Source organism: Chanos chanos, chromosome 4 (genome assembly GCF_902362185.1).
Source record: "Chanos chanos chromosome 4, fChaCha1.1, whole genome shotgun sequence".
NCBI classification, from domain to species: Eukaryota; Metazoa; Chordata; class Actinopteri; order Gonorynchiformes; family Chanidae; genus Chanos; species Chanos chanos.
This window is the reverse complement of record NC_044498.1, coordinates 14,105,798-14,121,050: the sequence shown is the minus strand read 5'-3', so window position 1 is coordinate 14,121,050 and position 15,253 is coordinate 14,105,798. Positions and strand designations below refer to the sequence as shown.

The 15,253-nt window shown below is 43.3% G+C and overlaps 1 protein-coding gene across 1 annotated transcript; it reads left to right on the top strand.

Annotated features, from left to right (window-relative positions):
* Nucleotides 1–986: 986 nt before the first annotated feature.
* On the top strand, nucleotides 987–3,635 carry irf2bp2b (interferon regulatory factor 2 binding protein 2b). The gene is made up of 2 exons (XM_030771440.1): nucleotides 987–2,000; nucleotides 2,354–3,635. Exons 1-2 carry the CDS (start codon nucleotides 1,208–1,210, stop codon nucleotides 3,133–3,135), a joined length of 1,575 nt encoding a protein of 524 aa, XP_030627300.1. The 5' UTR covers nucleotides 987–1,207; the 3' UTR covers nucleotides 3,136–3,635.
* The last annotated feature ends 11,618 nt before the right edge of the window (nucleotides 3,636–15,253 follow it).

The following is a 15,253-nucleotide window of genomic DNA, read 5'->3' as shown; positions in this document are numbered from 1 at the left end:
GTTGCGTTATCCTTCAAAGAATATGATTTAGCGTGCACAGGAAGACTTAAACAAGGAATTATCCTGGAACGGCGGTCGTTACTCTTAACATTACTGCGTCGTTGTTTTCCACGCGATTGCGACCAACCTTGCAAACAAGTACCTGTATAGTTAATTTAACATTTAAATGTTCGTTAGATAGCTTTTCGTCACTATTTAACTTTGTGATCATCCACACTCACATAGGATGCAAGTTTACGATCCAAATAAGTCAAAACGTGTACGAAGTAAATTATGTTAAAATCTTCATAGAACAACGCATTCGAAATTCTGGCGAGGCACAGCACTTCTTGTATCCGTTGGGTAGCCAACATAAATCGGTTTTTCTGAGGTCAGTCATCCGCGTGACGTTTCGGTGAATTCTGACTGTACTGTCATAGGCTACTTGGCTATTAGGTTGTCTGCTCCGTGGTATTGCTAAGCTAAATTTACATCATTTTGCAACGTAAAAGGCGTTGTCGGCTGTTGGATCAAAACGGTCATAAGCTGTCGACTGTACTCAGAGTGTAAAAATAAAAATACAGTACTGTCGAACTGTTCCCCTTTACCTACTTTTTGTACATTGCATGATTCAAAAAATGCTACAGATGTTACCTATTACCAAAGTCTGAGATCCAGAGTTTGACATATTTCATTGCAAGTTTGTAATGAACGAGAGCTCGCCGCTGAGCCTTCGCTGAGTCACTTTTTTTTTTATCAGTTTCAGATCTGTGCACAATACTACTGACTTAGACAACACATACGTTGTAACTAATCATTGAATCGCAGCCGGCTGTTAATGTACATTTTTGTTTCTTCGTTCCACGATACAGTGCTGAGATTTCGGTTTGTTTTGCCTACCCGGGGCACAAATGGAGCATGCGCTTGAGAGGGTTGTCGAAGAATCAAGTAAATAGAATTGGAGCTGGAACCCTAAGTTTAGTGTCTGTGGTGACGTCACCGTTCCACATTGAGCTGGCTGGCTGAGTAGTAGTGAGGGAGATAGATAGAGGCGCGCGGTAGTAAAGTACACACTGCCATGAACTTCTGAGTGAAACTTCGCTGTTTTTGTCGCTGTTGGGTTGGAGGGACACTACTACATAATTTTCCACTCTTGTTTTTTTCACCACAGATCCAAAAGCATTCGACGGACATTTGGAGAAATTGTTGAATACTTTTTTCGAGAGTCATGTCGTCTGCGGCGGTCGCTGCCTCGAGAAGGCAGTCGTGTTATTTGTGTGACTTGCCCCGCATGCCGTGGGCTATGATCTGGGATTTTACAGAACCAGTATGCAGGGGATGTGTTAACTATGAGGGAGCTGACCGAATCGAATTTGTTATTGAGACTGCCCGACAGCTAAAGAGGGCTCATGGCTTCCAGGAGGGTAGATCTCCTGGACCTGGGAAATCTCAGTTATCGGGAAAGGAAATTCAGCCCATCAACCATTCGGCTGGAGACCCTGGATCGCGTCCACCACAGCCGCTGGATCGCTATCCTCTCGCTTCGGACAGACCGCCTAGGCTGGGTCCCGAATATCAACCAGGCAGGCAAGCGAACGGCATCCCGGTTCCAAACGGATTTCCAAAATCCGACGATCCACCAGAGCTTAACCGTCAGAGCCCCAACCCGCGCAGGACTAGCACGGTTCCCCCAAATTTGGTGCCTTTGAATGGTGGATTGACTGCCGTACACGCACTCAATGGCCGACCCGCTCAAATGGGGATCCCGGGCTCATTGACGGCGCCCAATCCTAACGACCATGGTGGAAAGCGGTCAGAGGATATGAAAGACAAGCACCGACCGGATAGCATAACCGACATTAGCGAAACTCACAAACGCGCGGATGAGTGGATGAACAAGAGTAAAACAGTGCGAGACCTCATGGCTCTGCAGTCCACGTTCGACAGCCGATACAAAAAAGAGCATGCGGCAATGCAGCAGAGAATGGGATACGAGTCAGGTTCCACTTCCTCTAAACCAGGTAAAAGATCAATCAGTGAAACAATGCATTTAAAAGAGAAACTGTGTAACTTTATTAGTCATGTCTGTGTTTATGCATACCCTCTGTTTGATTTGTGTTTTTGAAATCACTGTTGATTGTGGGATACAATTCAGTCTCAGTCTCCCCCAGTTTTGTACGAAACAAGATGACAAAAAAAAAATAGAGAAACAGTGCCGACAACAGGTCATGTTTGCAGTGTTTGAAAAGTTTTCCTTGATATTTTGTACTCTCTCTCTCTCACTCACTCTCTCTCTCTCACTCACTCTCTTTTAAATTTTTGCTAACCAATGTGCTTAACTTTCTCCACCCCCACCGCTCTCCTCCCTCTCCAGACCGAGGTAAGCACCAACGGAGCATGAAGAGGAAAGCCTCCCCTGAGCCAGAAGGGGAGGGCACAGCTGCCAAGCTGAATGGCGAGGGCCAGCCATGGCTGCAATCAAATTCCGAGATCCTGAAGATGCCTCCATCGGCCCTTTCAGGCTTTGCTTCCGCGCCCCCGTCCACCATCTCCCCTCATTCTCGTACCACCCCTCCGGAGGCCGCCGCCGCCGCCGCCGTGCAGAACGGCCAGTCGCCCATGGCAGCCCTCATACTGGCCGCCGACAACGCAGGTGCTGGCACCGGCTCACCCAAGGACGCCAACCAGGTGCACTCCACCACCACGCCAGCTTCGGTGCGGCGTAACAGCGGAAGCCCCCTCTCTCCCTCCTCAGCCGGCCAGAGAAGGCTAACCCAACGGGACGTGTTAGGCGGAGGGGTCGCCACCACCACGGCGACGGCCCACGTGCCGGGCATGGACCCCCAAGCTACACACCCCCAGAGCATTCCGGACTCTTCCGTTCCCCCAGGCAGCGTACCGCTCTGCTGCACTCTCTGTCACGAGAGACTAGAAGACACACATTTTGTCCAGTGCCCCTCCGTACCCTCACACAAGTTTTGTTTCCCATGCTCCCGTGAAAGCATCAAACAGCAGGGGGCTACTGGAGAGGTGTACTGCCCCAGCGGGGAAAAATGTCCCTTAGTGGGATCCAATGTACCCTGGGCATTCATGCAGGGGGAAATAGCCACCATTTTGGCTGGGGATGTGAAAGTAAAAAAGGAGAGGGACCCTTGATTTTCACCATCCCTTTTCTGTTGTATTTTTTTCTTGTTGTATCTCTCTTTTTTTTACAAACAAACCAAGCAACCAACAGATGAAATCTATACATATTCAAATAACAAATGAACACAAATCACGTTGCATACCATCCATTCAGAAACATATGGACATGTACATATGGACACAAGGGAAGTGTACGCTTCGTAAAACATGGCTGTAAAATTTTTTGATTTCTTTTTTTGAATACATTGTGTTTCTATATTTTTTTGAAGATGACAGGTATGTACAAAATAACAGACTACTCCCCCACCCCCACCCCCCCCCCCCCTCCTTTTTTTTCAGTTGTTGTTGAAAGCCAACTGTCAATGTACTTTTAGGTCTGGTGGCAGTCCATGTTTAAACATAGAATGTGACTAATACTTCTCTTTGAGCACTTGGCAAAAAACTGCAATGCTTCTAGCTGTACTTGTATGCACTTGTTTAAAATTGCCAAATACAATTTCTGACCTTGTAATAACAAACTTAACGTCTGTGGCTCGCTTATTGTCCATAATCATTCAAACTGTACAGTCAGACATATCTTCTTTGTGAATCATACGGAAAGGAGTGATGCAATAACCTCAGCAAAAACAAAATGGGAACCTGAGAAGAGAAAGAAAGAGTAGCAAAACGGTATCGGGCGAGCGAGCGAATAGAGGAGTGTTTTTTTTTTTTCTCTCTCTTCTTTTGTGTGCTTTTCTGTTGCTGAGGACTAATGAAGTACCAGGGTGTTGTGTACGCAGCCGTTAGCAAAGGAAAGACTGCTAGATTGTGATATGTGTGTGTGTATATATATATATATACATATATAAAATGGAGAATTCTAGAAATGATTTGAATTTACTTTTACATTCTTACCGTAAGTCGTAGATTGTATACGGTATTGTTCTTAGCCCCATGTGGAGAAACCTAATACTGTCTGCAAGCTTACACCTTATGTCTATTTATATTCCCCCTTGCCATAAGACATGGGATCATAAGCTGCCCCCCACCCCAGCCTTTTTCGGTGGGGCATAGACCTGTTGATGTTCCTCTAACCATATTTCATTCTAGTGTGCACAGTCATTTGCTGTTATGATCAGGGCACACAGTTATATTTTCCAGTACTGAGGCTTTACTTCAACAAATTAGTGTCCTCGGGCAATGCTTTGGAAAAAGCACAACACACACCACTTTCTAAGTAATAATTAAGAGAATATATATTTAGTAATGCGCTGTTTACAAAGTTTAAAAAAATGTTTTGACAAATATGCCAGAACAGTTCAGTGAAGGTTTATAGGACTCTTGCTAATTTGCTTCACGTTTTTTTTTTTTTTCATTTTAACCAGCTCCAGATTGACATAATAATACCTGACAGTACACAATTTTTCAATACTCTGCTCATATAAATGAGAGACTGCTTTCTGAATTCAAAGCCTGAACATATTAAAATGTGCTTGGTCACATGGGTGAAATTCCTGCGTCACTATCCCAACTTCTCTCAGTCAAGGGCTCAGTGCCCATCGACAGGCATACTTCTGTTTGATCACACATGCTATAGAAATGAATGGAAGCCAGTGTTCCTTACGGACTTCACATGCACACACCATTCAGCTGCACAGCCAGAGTGAAGTTAACCCTTTAAGGACCACACATGATTGAGATCTCTTTCGCCCCCCCCCTCCTCCCTCCCCAAATGGATAATTTGGGAAAATATTATGATGGATTTTTTTTTTTTTTACTTCACCTTGTCATTTAAAATTATTTTCTTGAACCTAGCTTAAACTTATAACTTGCGCAACGAAATCTTGGTAAAATCTGAGATGTCCGATCCAAAATGGCCACAGGCTTCGCTTGGACAATATTTTTGGCACAGTGTCCCATGGTTGATGTGATTTCTTGATATTTTTCCATGTGAACAGAAGAGTTGTGATTGTGCTTGTGTGGTTATGTTTTTTTTTTTGTTTTGTTTTGTTTTAATCATTTTTTAGTGCCATAGAGAGGTTCCATAAACTACATTGTACATACGTTTTCCGTTCTAGACAAATGGTTTAGTCGTAGGTCAATTTTGAATAGTCTGCCTTGCTCTTATAGGCTGCTGTGCTGGAGCTGAGTTTTCCTATTACATGTCCTACTCATCAGTTATGCTGGCGCAATCCCTGCCTCAAATTCCACCCGCGCCAGCTCCTTTCTTTTCATCTGTCACTGAAACTCAACACCCTGAGGGGGGAAAAGCCAGTCGACAGAGATTCATTGGTCTGCTCGAATTTCGTGGCAGTCAGAGAGAACTTAGGGCTCTTTCTCTCCATTGTTTGCACAGCTGTTCCACCCTACTTAGCCTCTTACAAGTTTGTTCTGAAATCTGAAAAACAAAAACAGATTGTTTTAGAAAACATTGTTACATCGATCGGTAAATTCTTAGTCTGGTTTAGGATTAGGCTTATATACCATTATTTGGTTGAAATGGCTAAAAAAATAATGGACCTATGTTGTTTTCCCATGCTATGTTTAGATGTTCTGTTATAAAAGCTGCCTAATCTCTGATGAAAGGAAGTGAGTTTTCGAGTCAAGACTTGTACATATTGAAGCCGATTTTTGACACAAATATTTAGGCTGACGGTAGAACTTTAAATTGAACGGTTGCTATCGTTCCTGCGCCTCTATCACAGCGCGGCTTTGTCTTTTTTGTCTGTGTGACTAAATGTAAGAACTGCCGTGTAGTTGTTAGATTTCTATGTTGTCTGTGTTGGGGTGGAGTAACAACTGTTTGCTATGTGCTTTGAACGAATCCTTAGAGAGGGGGGGGGGGGGGGGGAGCTCCTTTATTCAAATACTTTTTTCAAAAGGTTACCGAACAGCCCGCGGGCCGAATGCCTGGCCCTGGCCAAGCAAGTGGCAGAAGCACAGTAGTTAATCTGCCACGTCAGCAATTTGAGTCATTCTGCCTTTGGGGACTGTGGAAATCCTGCAAGACCTTTGCCTGTCCCATTTCACGCCTGCCTTGAGCTAACACGGGGGTGGGGGGGGGGTGAAGGGGGGGGTGCATAAGCATAACACCCAGCTCACATTCCTGGACCAGAGCTGTCCCAGAGAGAGAGGAAAAAACAGAAAGGAGAGAATGTGAAAGGTAGACATGGAGGAATAGGAGAGAGAGAGAGAGGTTGGGTGAGTGGGTGGGGTTGTGGCGAGGGGGGTTATATCCAGCAGCTGCACTCTCTATAATTAGACATAAAACAGGCGAAGCTCTACCGCCATCAATCACCAGAAGAGCAACACCAAGAAAGGAACATGTGTCCTGTTGACTGGAGGCCTTTATCTGGAGAAAAGGTTTACGTCGCACCAAATATAGTGATCACACACTCTCTGCGCCTAGGACGTGTCATAAAAGGGGGCCTCCGTTGCCTAGATACCTGTTGAGAGAGTAAACAGAGGATTTGTGGAAGTGCCACGTCAGTGTGCAGGCAGGGGAAAAACAGCTCAAGCCTATCTTATGCCTTTTATTGCCCTGCTAGCACTGAGGGTAGGGCATTGGAGTATGTTTAGTCAAAGGCAAACAGAAAAGTCTGAGCACTAAATCTGTGGGAATAATGTAGTCTACATCTATATAAAAACAAAAAATGTTTTTGAGATTTAAGAAACTCACAGACTGCAGTTCTTTCTTTTTCTTTTTTTTTTTTTTTTTTTTGAAACTAGTTAAAATAATTTAGGACGCACTTGGTGCACTGACGTCTCTGAGGGTGTGCTTCTGTGTTACATGTGAAGTGAAAAGTTCTCAGATAATTGTATGCGAAAGATGAAGTGTGAATTCACCAATAATTCATCAATGCTGAGTTAATAAATGAAACATGTAGAAATATCACATGGGCGCAATTAAAAATAATTCTATCGGCATAATTAATCGAAACTCTCTTTCAGTCTTTACTTCCACATTAGACATGTTTCTTGTGGTCTCCGTCATGCGTTACACTTACTGTACCCTTGTTTAAAAGTCTACTATTCTTTCCATACGGTTAGTGAGGATCTGATGGCCGCTAATGGTATGCTCTTGATTTTTCATTGATATGTTTTATGAATCAAAGATTTTAATTGGACTGCAAGATAAAGCGCTGAAAAAAAATACTCTTTATTTTCTAAATAAAAGAGATGAATAGAGGAACTTCTGAAAATGGTGTGAAATTGTATCCAAGTCCATTTTCAACTTAAGCCTTGTTTTCCTCTGTTCAGTGGTAGCTTTGATATTGGTGTCCCATTTCAGGAAGATTGATCTTAGAGATTGAGTCTTTTAAAGTGGATCTCTCACATCCTTCCCGGCTCCCTTCTGTGCGTCTGCTGTCTTTTAAAAAGAAAACTTAAAAGGCAAGAGAACATGTTCTAGAGCGCATGGCACTCACCTCTCTTTCATGATGCAGGGGGTCGGGCTAGGGGGGGTGGGGCGGCTTGGTACGGTGCTGCTCGGATACGTAAAATAACTGCTTTGTAATGAAATATCCCACACAGCATGAGTCACCCCCGCCACCCTCGGAGAAAGGAACAGCTTTTCCTGGTCTCATTCGTTAATGTATAACTGCCTTCTGTCGGCACTGTTTGACTAGTGTTGCACAATCTCCTCTGTTTTCAAAAGGAGATTAGGGCCTTTGCGCCCTGGCAACGTCTTTTTCCTTTATGCATGCCAGGTAGTGAGTGCGAATGTGGGTGTGGTTTGTTGTAAGATGAAATGGTTGTAAAATACAGGCCTTGTCAAGGTCACAGTGAGAAATACAAAACATTAGGTCACTGACGGCTGAATTACTCACTCAATTTCATTTTAATTGCCTTGTTTTAAAATGCATTTACAATGTAAGGCTTAGTAACACTTGTTATCACTGGAGGAATGCGTCTTGATATTGTCCTGATTACTGTGTTATGGAACAGTTTGTCCTTTTAAGCATTTTAAAGCCTTAGAGAAACCAGTTGTATCATCTGTTATCAGACGAAAGTCAATGCACACACAACAGGAGGAGGTCATGTGACATAACATGCCCAAGAGTCTAAGGTGAAATCATTTGTAGATGTTTATCCATTTGCTGATTGATAAAATGGTTATAGTGTTGCTGTCTGTTAATCCATAATTTCAGAATCATATTTTGCAAAGTACTGTAATATTAGACAGAAAGAAGTATATTGTATAAGTGGTTGTATTCCTGCCCGCCCCCCCCCCCCCCCCCCCCCCCCGCCCACCATCAAGTTAATAAATAAATAAAACACACAGACTAACACACACACAGTAATATCTGTACAATACATCTGTGAGCAGTACATAAAGTGAGAGTAGATTATACACATGCTGTAGATATATGTCAACTGTGACAAAACCATATCCGAAGAGTGATAGAAGTGGGTTGTTATGGAGACCAAATGTGTTCTTACAGAGTCCATTTTTTCTTCTGTGTACAGAGGGTTAAAGTATTTGGTGCAATCCCAGATACAATGCACAGTTCAAATCACTTTTAACCCTTCTCTGAAAAGCACACGTTTTACATTGATGTTTATGAGATATGGCACTACAGTTCAAATATCACTCATGATGGAACTAAATTAAATCTGTGATAAAATATCGTGGTCATATAGTGTAGATATCAAGACACAATAATCATTTGTATTCAAGTGTCAAAATATCAAATATTTACCTGCCAGCACAGGTCAGGAGGTATCCATCAGTTTAGATTTTTTTTTGCGGATGAAGGGGGAGAGAGAGAGAGAGATGAGGCACAGAATCAATCTCTATATATTCATACCATCCTCCTTCTTTCTCTCCTACCATATCTGACCCTTTCTCCATCATTTTCCACTCTCTCTCTGTAGCTCTCCATTTTACTCTGTCACTCTGATAAGCACCCTGCTGATTGGGCTGGGGAGGGGAAGCCAGCAGTGCCAGGGAAAACCAGGTCACCGCCAAAAGAGAACAAGGACAAGGGCTTTGCTCAAAAAGAAAAAAAAAAAAGAATGAAGAGGAGGATTTATGATGTGGGCTATTTTGGTTGGAGTCATGAGGTTTCTAACATTAGCGGTTTTGTTCTTCCTTTATACCTCTGGTCAGACTGAACCCAAAATGATGAAATCTGCTCAAATAGGCTTGAAATGATTCTTTTCTTGCAAATGTAATCACACTTTATCTATGCTAAAACAATTACTCCTCAACTCTTTTTTTTTTTTTTGGTCCAGCTGCCTTTTCTCTTCAAGAGACAAACAATTTCAGTTCAACAATTTCAGTTTCAACAATTATTTCTTTCATATTTTCTTAATTGTATCGTCTCACAGCTTGTTGGGATAGTATCATTAAATCTGTATTTTCTTTATGTAGCACAATATGCATTATAATATATTGGGCTATATAAAAATAACATTCCTTGGGGTTGCTAAAATGTTCACGCACATTTCAGCAGCTGCACATATATACTCCTGTGTCCTCATGCTGTACGGCACCAGTGAAGCAACAGCTGATATCCAGCGAAGCCTCGGTCTCCATATCAAGACCACACATCTCCATCTTTGATCTCCAAGAAATTCTAGGTTTCGATTGGTGGGTTAATGGGACACAGCTGAATCTTAGCGCTCTCATTATCCGGAGTGAGGGAGCGACCGCTGGCTGTGACGCCCCTGTTAGCATTGCCTTCCCTCACTTCTGAGAAACGAGACAGACTCTGAAGGCCGACTCGACGGCCATGCGATACGTGATGTGTGATATTTTTTGATTGATTTCTATTTTTCGCCTTTGCAGATAGGGGTTTTGAGGCCCTCCCCCCCCCCATGCTCACGACTGACAGCGAGCTGTGAGAGGCTGATTAAGACATAACCAGAGAAATGTATTCTCCTCCTGCTTCTTTTGCATGATTAATGCTCTCCAGTCCTGCCATGAAGGCACAGTGGAGCTCTATTTTTAGAGCATGATGTCAAAAGGGTGCCTGCAGGAATCTCTATAGGCCGCAATTCACATGATAGATGAAATCATTGCACAGTACAATCTCTCTCTGTCTCTCTCTCTCCATCTCTCTCTCTCGTTCTCTCTTGCTGTCTCTCTCACCCTCTCTCTCTCTCTCTCTCTCTCTCTGTGGTGTTGTAGTGAGTCCAGGCTGTGAAAATGGAAATGAGTGCTCCTTTTTTTTTTTTTTGTTTGCAACATGAAAAACGAAACAGCTAACTGTGCTCACATTAGAGTGCTTCTTTCTTTCAGATGCTGCAACTCTGTCAAATCACACACACACAAAAAAAACTGGAGCAAGTCATGAGTGCTGATGAGGGAGGGAAAGGAGAAAAAGTAAAGCAGGCAAAGAAGAACAAAAACAAAGAAAAGAACTAAAAGAGATTTCACCAAAAGAGAAAAGTGTGTGTGAGAGACAGAGAGAGAGAGAGAGAAAGGGAGAGGGGAAATGAGGAGAAAGCCAGACAGAAGTGCCTTTTGTGTGAGACAGACATTATTCAGGATGCACAGAATTGGGATCAGCTGATGAGGTGCCCTGATAAAAAGAAAGCATCTCACTCGCTCTCTCGCTCTCTCTCTTTCTCTTTCTCTCCACACCAAACACAACAGCAAACTGGGGAGGATGCCAAGATCGGACAGGACATTTACCAGCAGCTGCAGCTATGGCATGTTGGCATCCTTACAAGTTTTTTTTTCTTGTTCTTTGGTGTCTCAGTGAAAAGCTGCTGCATTGTTGTCTACAGTACGAGAGACAAACCTGCACAAACAATCCCCGTATATTCCATTGATTTGATGAAGGTGATATTCCTCCAGTATGAGCATATTTCGCAGTCCCTGCGAGGTTTTAAGTTTGGCCTGTTTTCCTCCACAGTTACATCCGGATACAGCTAGAGATTGTGGCTCCTCTGGCCACAATTCTATACAGTACAGATGTGGACTTTTCATCTGTTACTAATGAAAAACATGTCAACCAATCGGGACATTCAAAAATGCACCCTGGGCTGGGAAGAGACAGATCAGTAACTTGATCGTGTTTTTTTGGAAAGGAAAGGAGAGCAAATAAATAGCGTGGAAGAGTGTGGAAGAGTGGGAAAGAGAGAGAGAGAGACAGAGACAGAGCAGGAGAGAGAGAGAGAGAGAGAGAGAGAGAGAGAGAAGAGAAGATATGCAGAAACAAAAACATGCATAAAGTCATGTCTCACTCGCCACACTAGATGTTACATAACTTCCCGTCTGGGAATGATGTGCCTGCTGAATCCTAACATCACTGCAGATCAAAGGCCCCTCTCTCTCTCTCTCTCTCTCTCTCTCTCTCTCACTCCCTCTCTCTCTCTCTCTCTCTCTCTCTCTCTCTCTCTCTCTCACTCCCTCTCTCTCTCTCTCTCTCTCTCTCTCTCTCTCTTCTCTTCTCTTTGTCCCTAAAACTACATTGTCACTGCCATGTGCAAGTTTTAAATATGATTTTATGTATTTCTCCTTTCCATTTTTTTCTCACATGCATACCAGGCTGACAGCATGATTACTTTATAAAATGTGGGTGTGAAAATCTGTGTTTTCTTGCCAGTTCCTATAAAGAGACACGCAGCCAGACAGAAGAAGAAAACTAGCCTCATCTGGTGAAGATCAGTCAGACTGTCTGTCATGCTAGGGGAAAAAAACAAAACAAAAAAAAAAAACCCAATTGGTTTTAAATCACTCTCACATTTTAGCATCATAGCCCGTTGACCACTCACTCACATTCCTTTTTTTTTCTTCTTTCCCTTCTGGGTTTGCTAATCAAGTACTCCCTTTTGATATACTGTCCAGTACTGAAAGGCTGAACTCTCTTAATCTGAGAATCAGCCCAAACACAAACACAATTCTGAGTACACTCAAGCGAGCAGAACACTCAAATCAACCTACATCAGCAGCTAAGGGTAAAAAGTGCCGACACCCCCACCCAGTCCTTGACTATCCCGTGAAGGTATTTGTTGGACCGTGACCCGCAGCAGAAGGTATGCACTCTCGCTCTCCCTCTCGTGCTTTCCCGAACAGAAAAAATGTTAATAATAGGTTGTGCTTGGATGCGGCGAGCGCTGGGAACACGAGGATCTCTCTTTCACTCTCATTGTTTGTGCACATCTGGAACTGAGTAATAACACCAGAAGGAAAGGCTCGCCTACCCCCCCCCCTCCTCCTCTGCCCCCCCTCCCCCGCCTCCCCACCTCCCCTCCCCTCGCTGCCCTGGCAGGGAGGCTGAAATTGTGGGAAGCAAACTATCCAATGTCATCCGACGCCACATGGAAAGCTGACCGCAGAGTCAGGCAGGATATGTTTGGATGGGAGGGGATATTTCTATGTTTGAGTTCACTGGGCATGTTGCCAAGAGAGAGACTATGTGTGTACGTGTTGGGTGGGTGTGCTTTTGTGGATCTGACTGCGTGTGTGTGTGTGTGTGTGTGTGAGAGAGAGAGAGAGAGTATGTGTGTTGGAAAGTATACATTTGAGGATGTGTATTGAGCAAGGGAGGATCTTTTTCTTGGCAGCATTTCAGCACAGACAGCATGCAGCAGCTGCAACACCTGCTTCTGGAAAGTTCTGCTCTGTGGCCCAGTGAAACAGGGCTGGTTGTAACACACATTGTTGGAATGACAGTGCTGTCAGCAGAGGGAGAGTGTTATGAGGCAGTGTTGATACACACGCTGGTGAAAGCACAGGCAACGGCAGAAAACAATCAAAGCTCTGTAGAAGAGGAGAGGCACTTGGCGTGTATGCGTTTCAATGTAAATACCGCACGGTATGCTTTTTAGCGTTTACGACCGGTCCTTTGATTCACAAATTGTCCCAATTGGAAAAGTGATGGTTTGACGTGCAAATTACTACAGTGCTTCACTGCCAAATCCCAACAGTGTTTACTAAAGAATTTGTGTCCTTTAGGTCAATGTTGAGAGAAAAAGGAGTTCTCTAGAAGAGTGGAAGACAAAGGAGGAGGAAAAAACGAAAACGTCAATTTTAAGGTTTTTTTTTTTTTTAAGTGAAGGAAAAGAGTGTCACAACCTGCACCGCCATTTTGGACTTTTGGTTTGACATGTCTTTGTGCTCCTGTTCTCTGTCTGTCTCCGCCCCTCACCTGTACCTGTTTGTCCAATTATTACCTTGCTAATTTCTACCAATCCTGTGTTGCCCTGTTTAGTTCTCCCTCTATTTAAGTCCTAGTGTTTGCCTTGTCTTTGTCTATCGTTGTTTGTGTATTTTGCGCACTGTTACGCTGCACCTTTTGTTATCGGCCTTTGTTATCAGTTTGCACTTGTATTTTAATCTTCAGTTTCAGTAAAGTCTTCCGTTTTGTCACTTCAATCATCGTGTCTTTGCACTTGGGTCCTGCACCACACCACCAGCGTGACAAAGAGTATGAAATATTCTGAAAACTGTCCAATTTGAATCAAACAATTAAAACAATAGCTTAATTACTTTAACTGTAGAGGTTCAACCAAGACCTCTAACAGTGCAGTAACGCTTAAATAACTTTCTTTCTGCTCTGTCGGAATGAACAGTGACATTTATAGGCATGAATGCCATCTCCAGGTTCTGTTAGCCCAGTCAGTATGTGGGCCATAGGCTTGTGTTTCAGATCTAGTGCACTGACAAGCTGTACTGAACTTTGGCTGATGCATGAACTCTCTCTCAGCCTACTTCTCAGTGCTTGCTAATGCTGTTCCTGTACTTGTATGTGATATAGTGAGATGTAAGGTTAAATTAAGTCAAGGGAGGGGCAAAGCCTTTTCAGCAATGACTCCTAACATTTGCACCTCCTCTTGCTCTCTGCTACAGCAAGTCCACGTGAGACCGTTTTGGCATACCCTTTGGGTCTTTATCTGGATACGATAAAGTGTATATTTAAACAGGGCTTTAACTGGAGCCCATTCTGTTTATGTGTCTGTAACCATACCCACCCCTCAGTTTGTAAATGCTATTTTGGCCATACATCTCAGCTTGGCCTCCTTACATAAATATCTCTGTGAGATCTATCAATGAAGTCCTCCGTTGACAAGCATTTAACAGCATTGTCGCATATCATAACTCCACATCTAGGATTTCACTCTGTTCGGATGTCACAGATCATTCAAAAAAAAAAAAAAAACTCTGAGTTTCAAATGTTTATAATGAAATCATAGTATTTTTGCTCGTAGGAGAAGAGTGACAGAAGATGGATGATGTCAGTTGCGTGGAAGAACTTTGGAGAAAACATCTGTGAATCTTTTTTGGACTGTAGCAGAAGTTCCATTTACTAATGTTGGCTAAGATAAGCGTACAAACAGCATGTCAGACCTGCATGCTATTTTAAGAGCCAACTGTAGAGTAGCCTTACCCTCAGTTGAGTGGCACAGGATCATTCCAGAGGGTCTATACATCCCCCTCTGCCAGACCTTGAGAGGGGGCCTCAAATGCTCCGCTAAGAAGGTGTACTTTAGTTTGGTTATGTAGCAACAAAGGTAATGATATACTGCCTTAGAACTATTTATGTTGTTGAGAGGTAGATAGATAGATAGATAGATAGATAGATAGATAGATAGATAGATAGATAGATAGATAGATAGATAGATAGATAGATAGATAGATAGATAGTTTGCATGTGCATTTCATGAAGAAGCTATGGCAGCATCCACGTTGACAACTGCCCCTGTTAATTAGTTATATTTAAATGTGAGGGGGTGTTGGAGTGTAATGCCATCCACACTAAGTGAGTGTACGACAGAGTAGCATTGAGAGAGTTTAGCTGAGTAGATCGGTTTGTTTCCCCAGAAGATGGGGATTTATAGACCTGGATCAGATATCTTGCCGTCTGTTGAGCCAGTCAAGGACACCTCTGTCGACTTTGACACTTGCAACTTAAAAAGAGTGAATTGCAGAGGCAGAAAACTCAATCTGAGTCTTGGGAAGAGAGCCAGGCAGTTGACTAAGCAGAGGCAGTGCTGGGAGGTATCTGGCACCCAACCTCAAAAGGAGGGATCAGTGGCGTAGCTTTAGTCCATATTTTGCTGCGGTAGTGCTGTGCACAAACACGTACACACACACACACACACACACAGACAGAGAGAGAGAGAGAAAGGTATTCACACCATTGTCTTCCTCTTAATTGCGGCAGCTCCAAAATTTCACAGGAAAAATCTGCCCTAA

Coding starts and splice junctions, on each gene's coding strand:
- irf2bp2b (XM_030771440.1), top strand. CDS start 1,208: ATGTCGTCTGCGGCGGTCGCTGCCTCGAGAAGGCAGTCGTGTTATTTG. Junction 2,001..2,353: donor TTCCACTTCCTCTAAACCAG/GTAAAAGATCAA, acceptor CTCCCTCTCCAG/ACCGAGGTAAGCACCAACGG.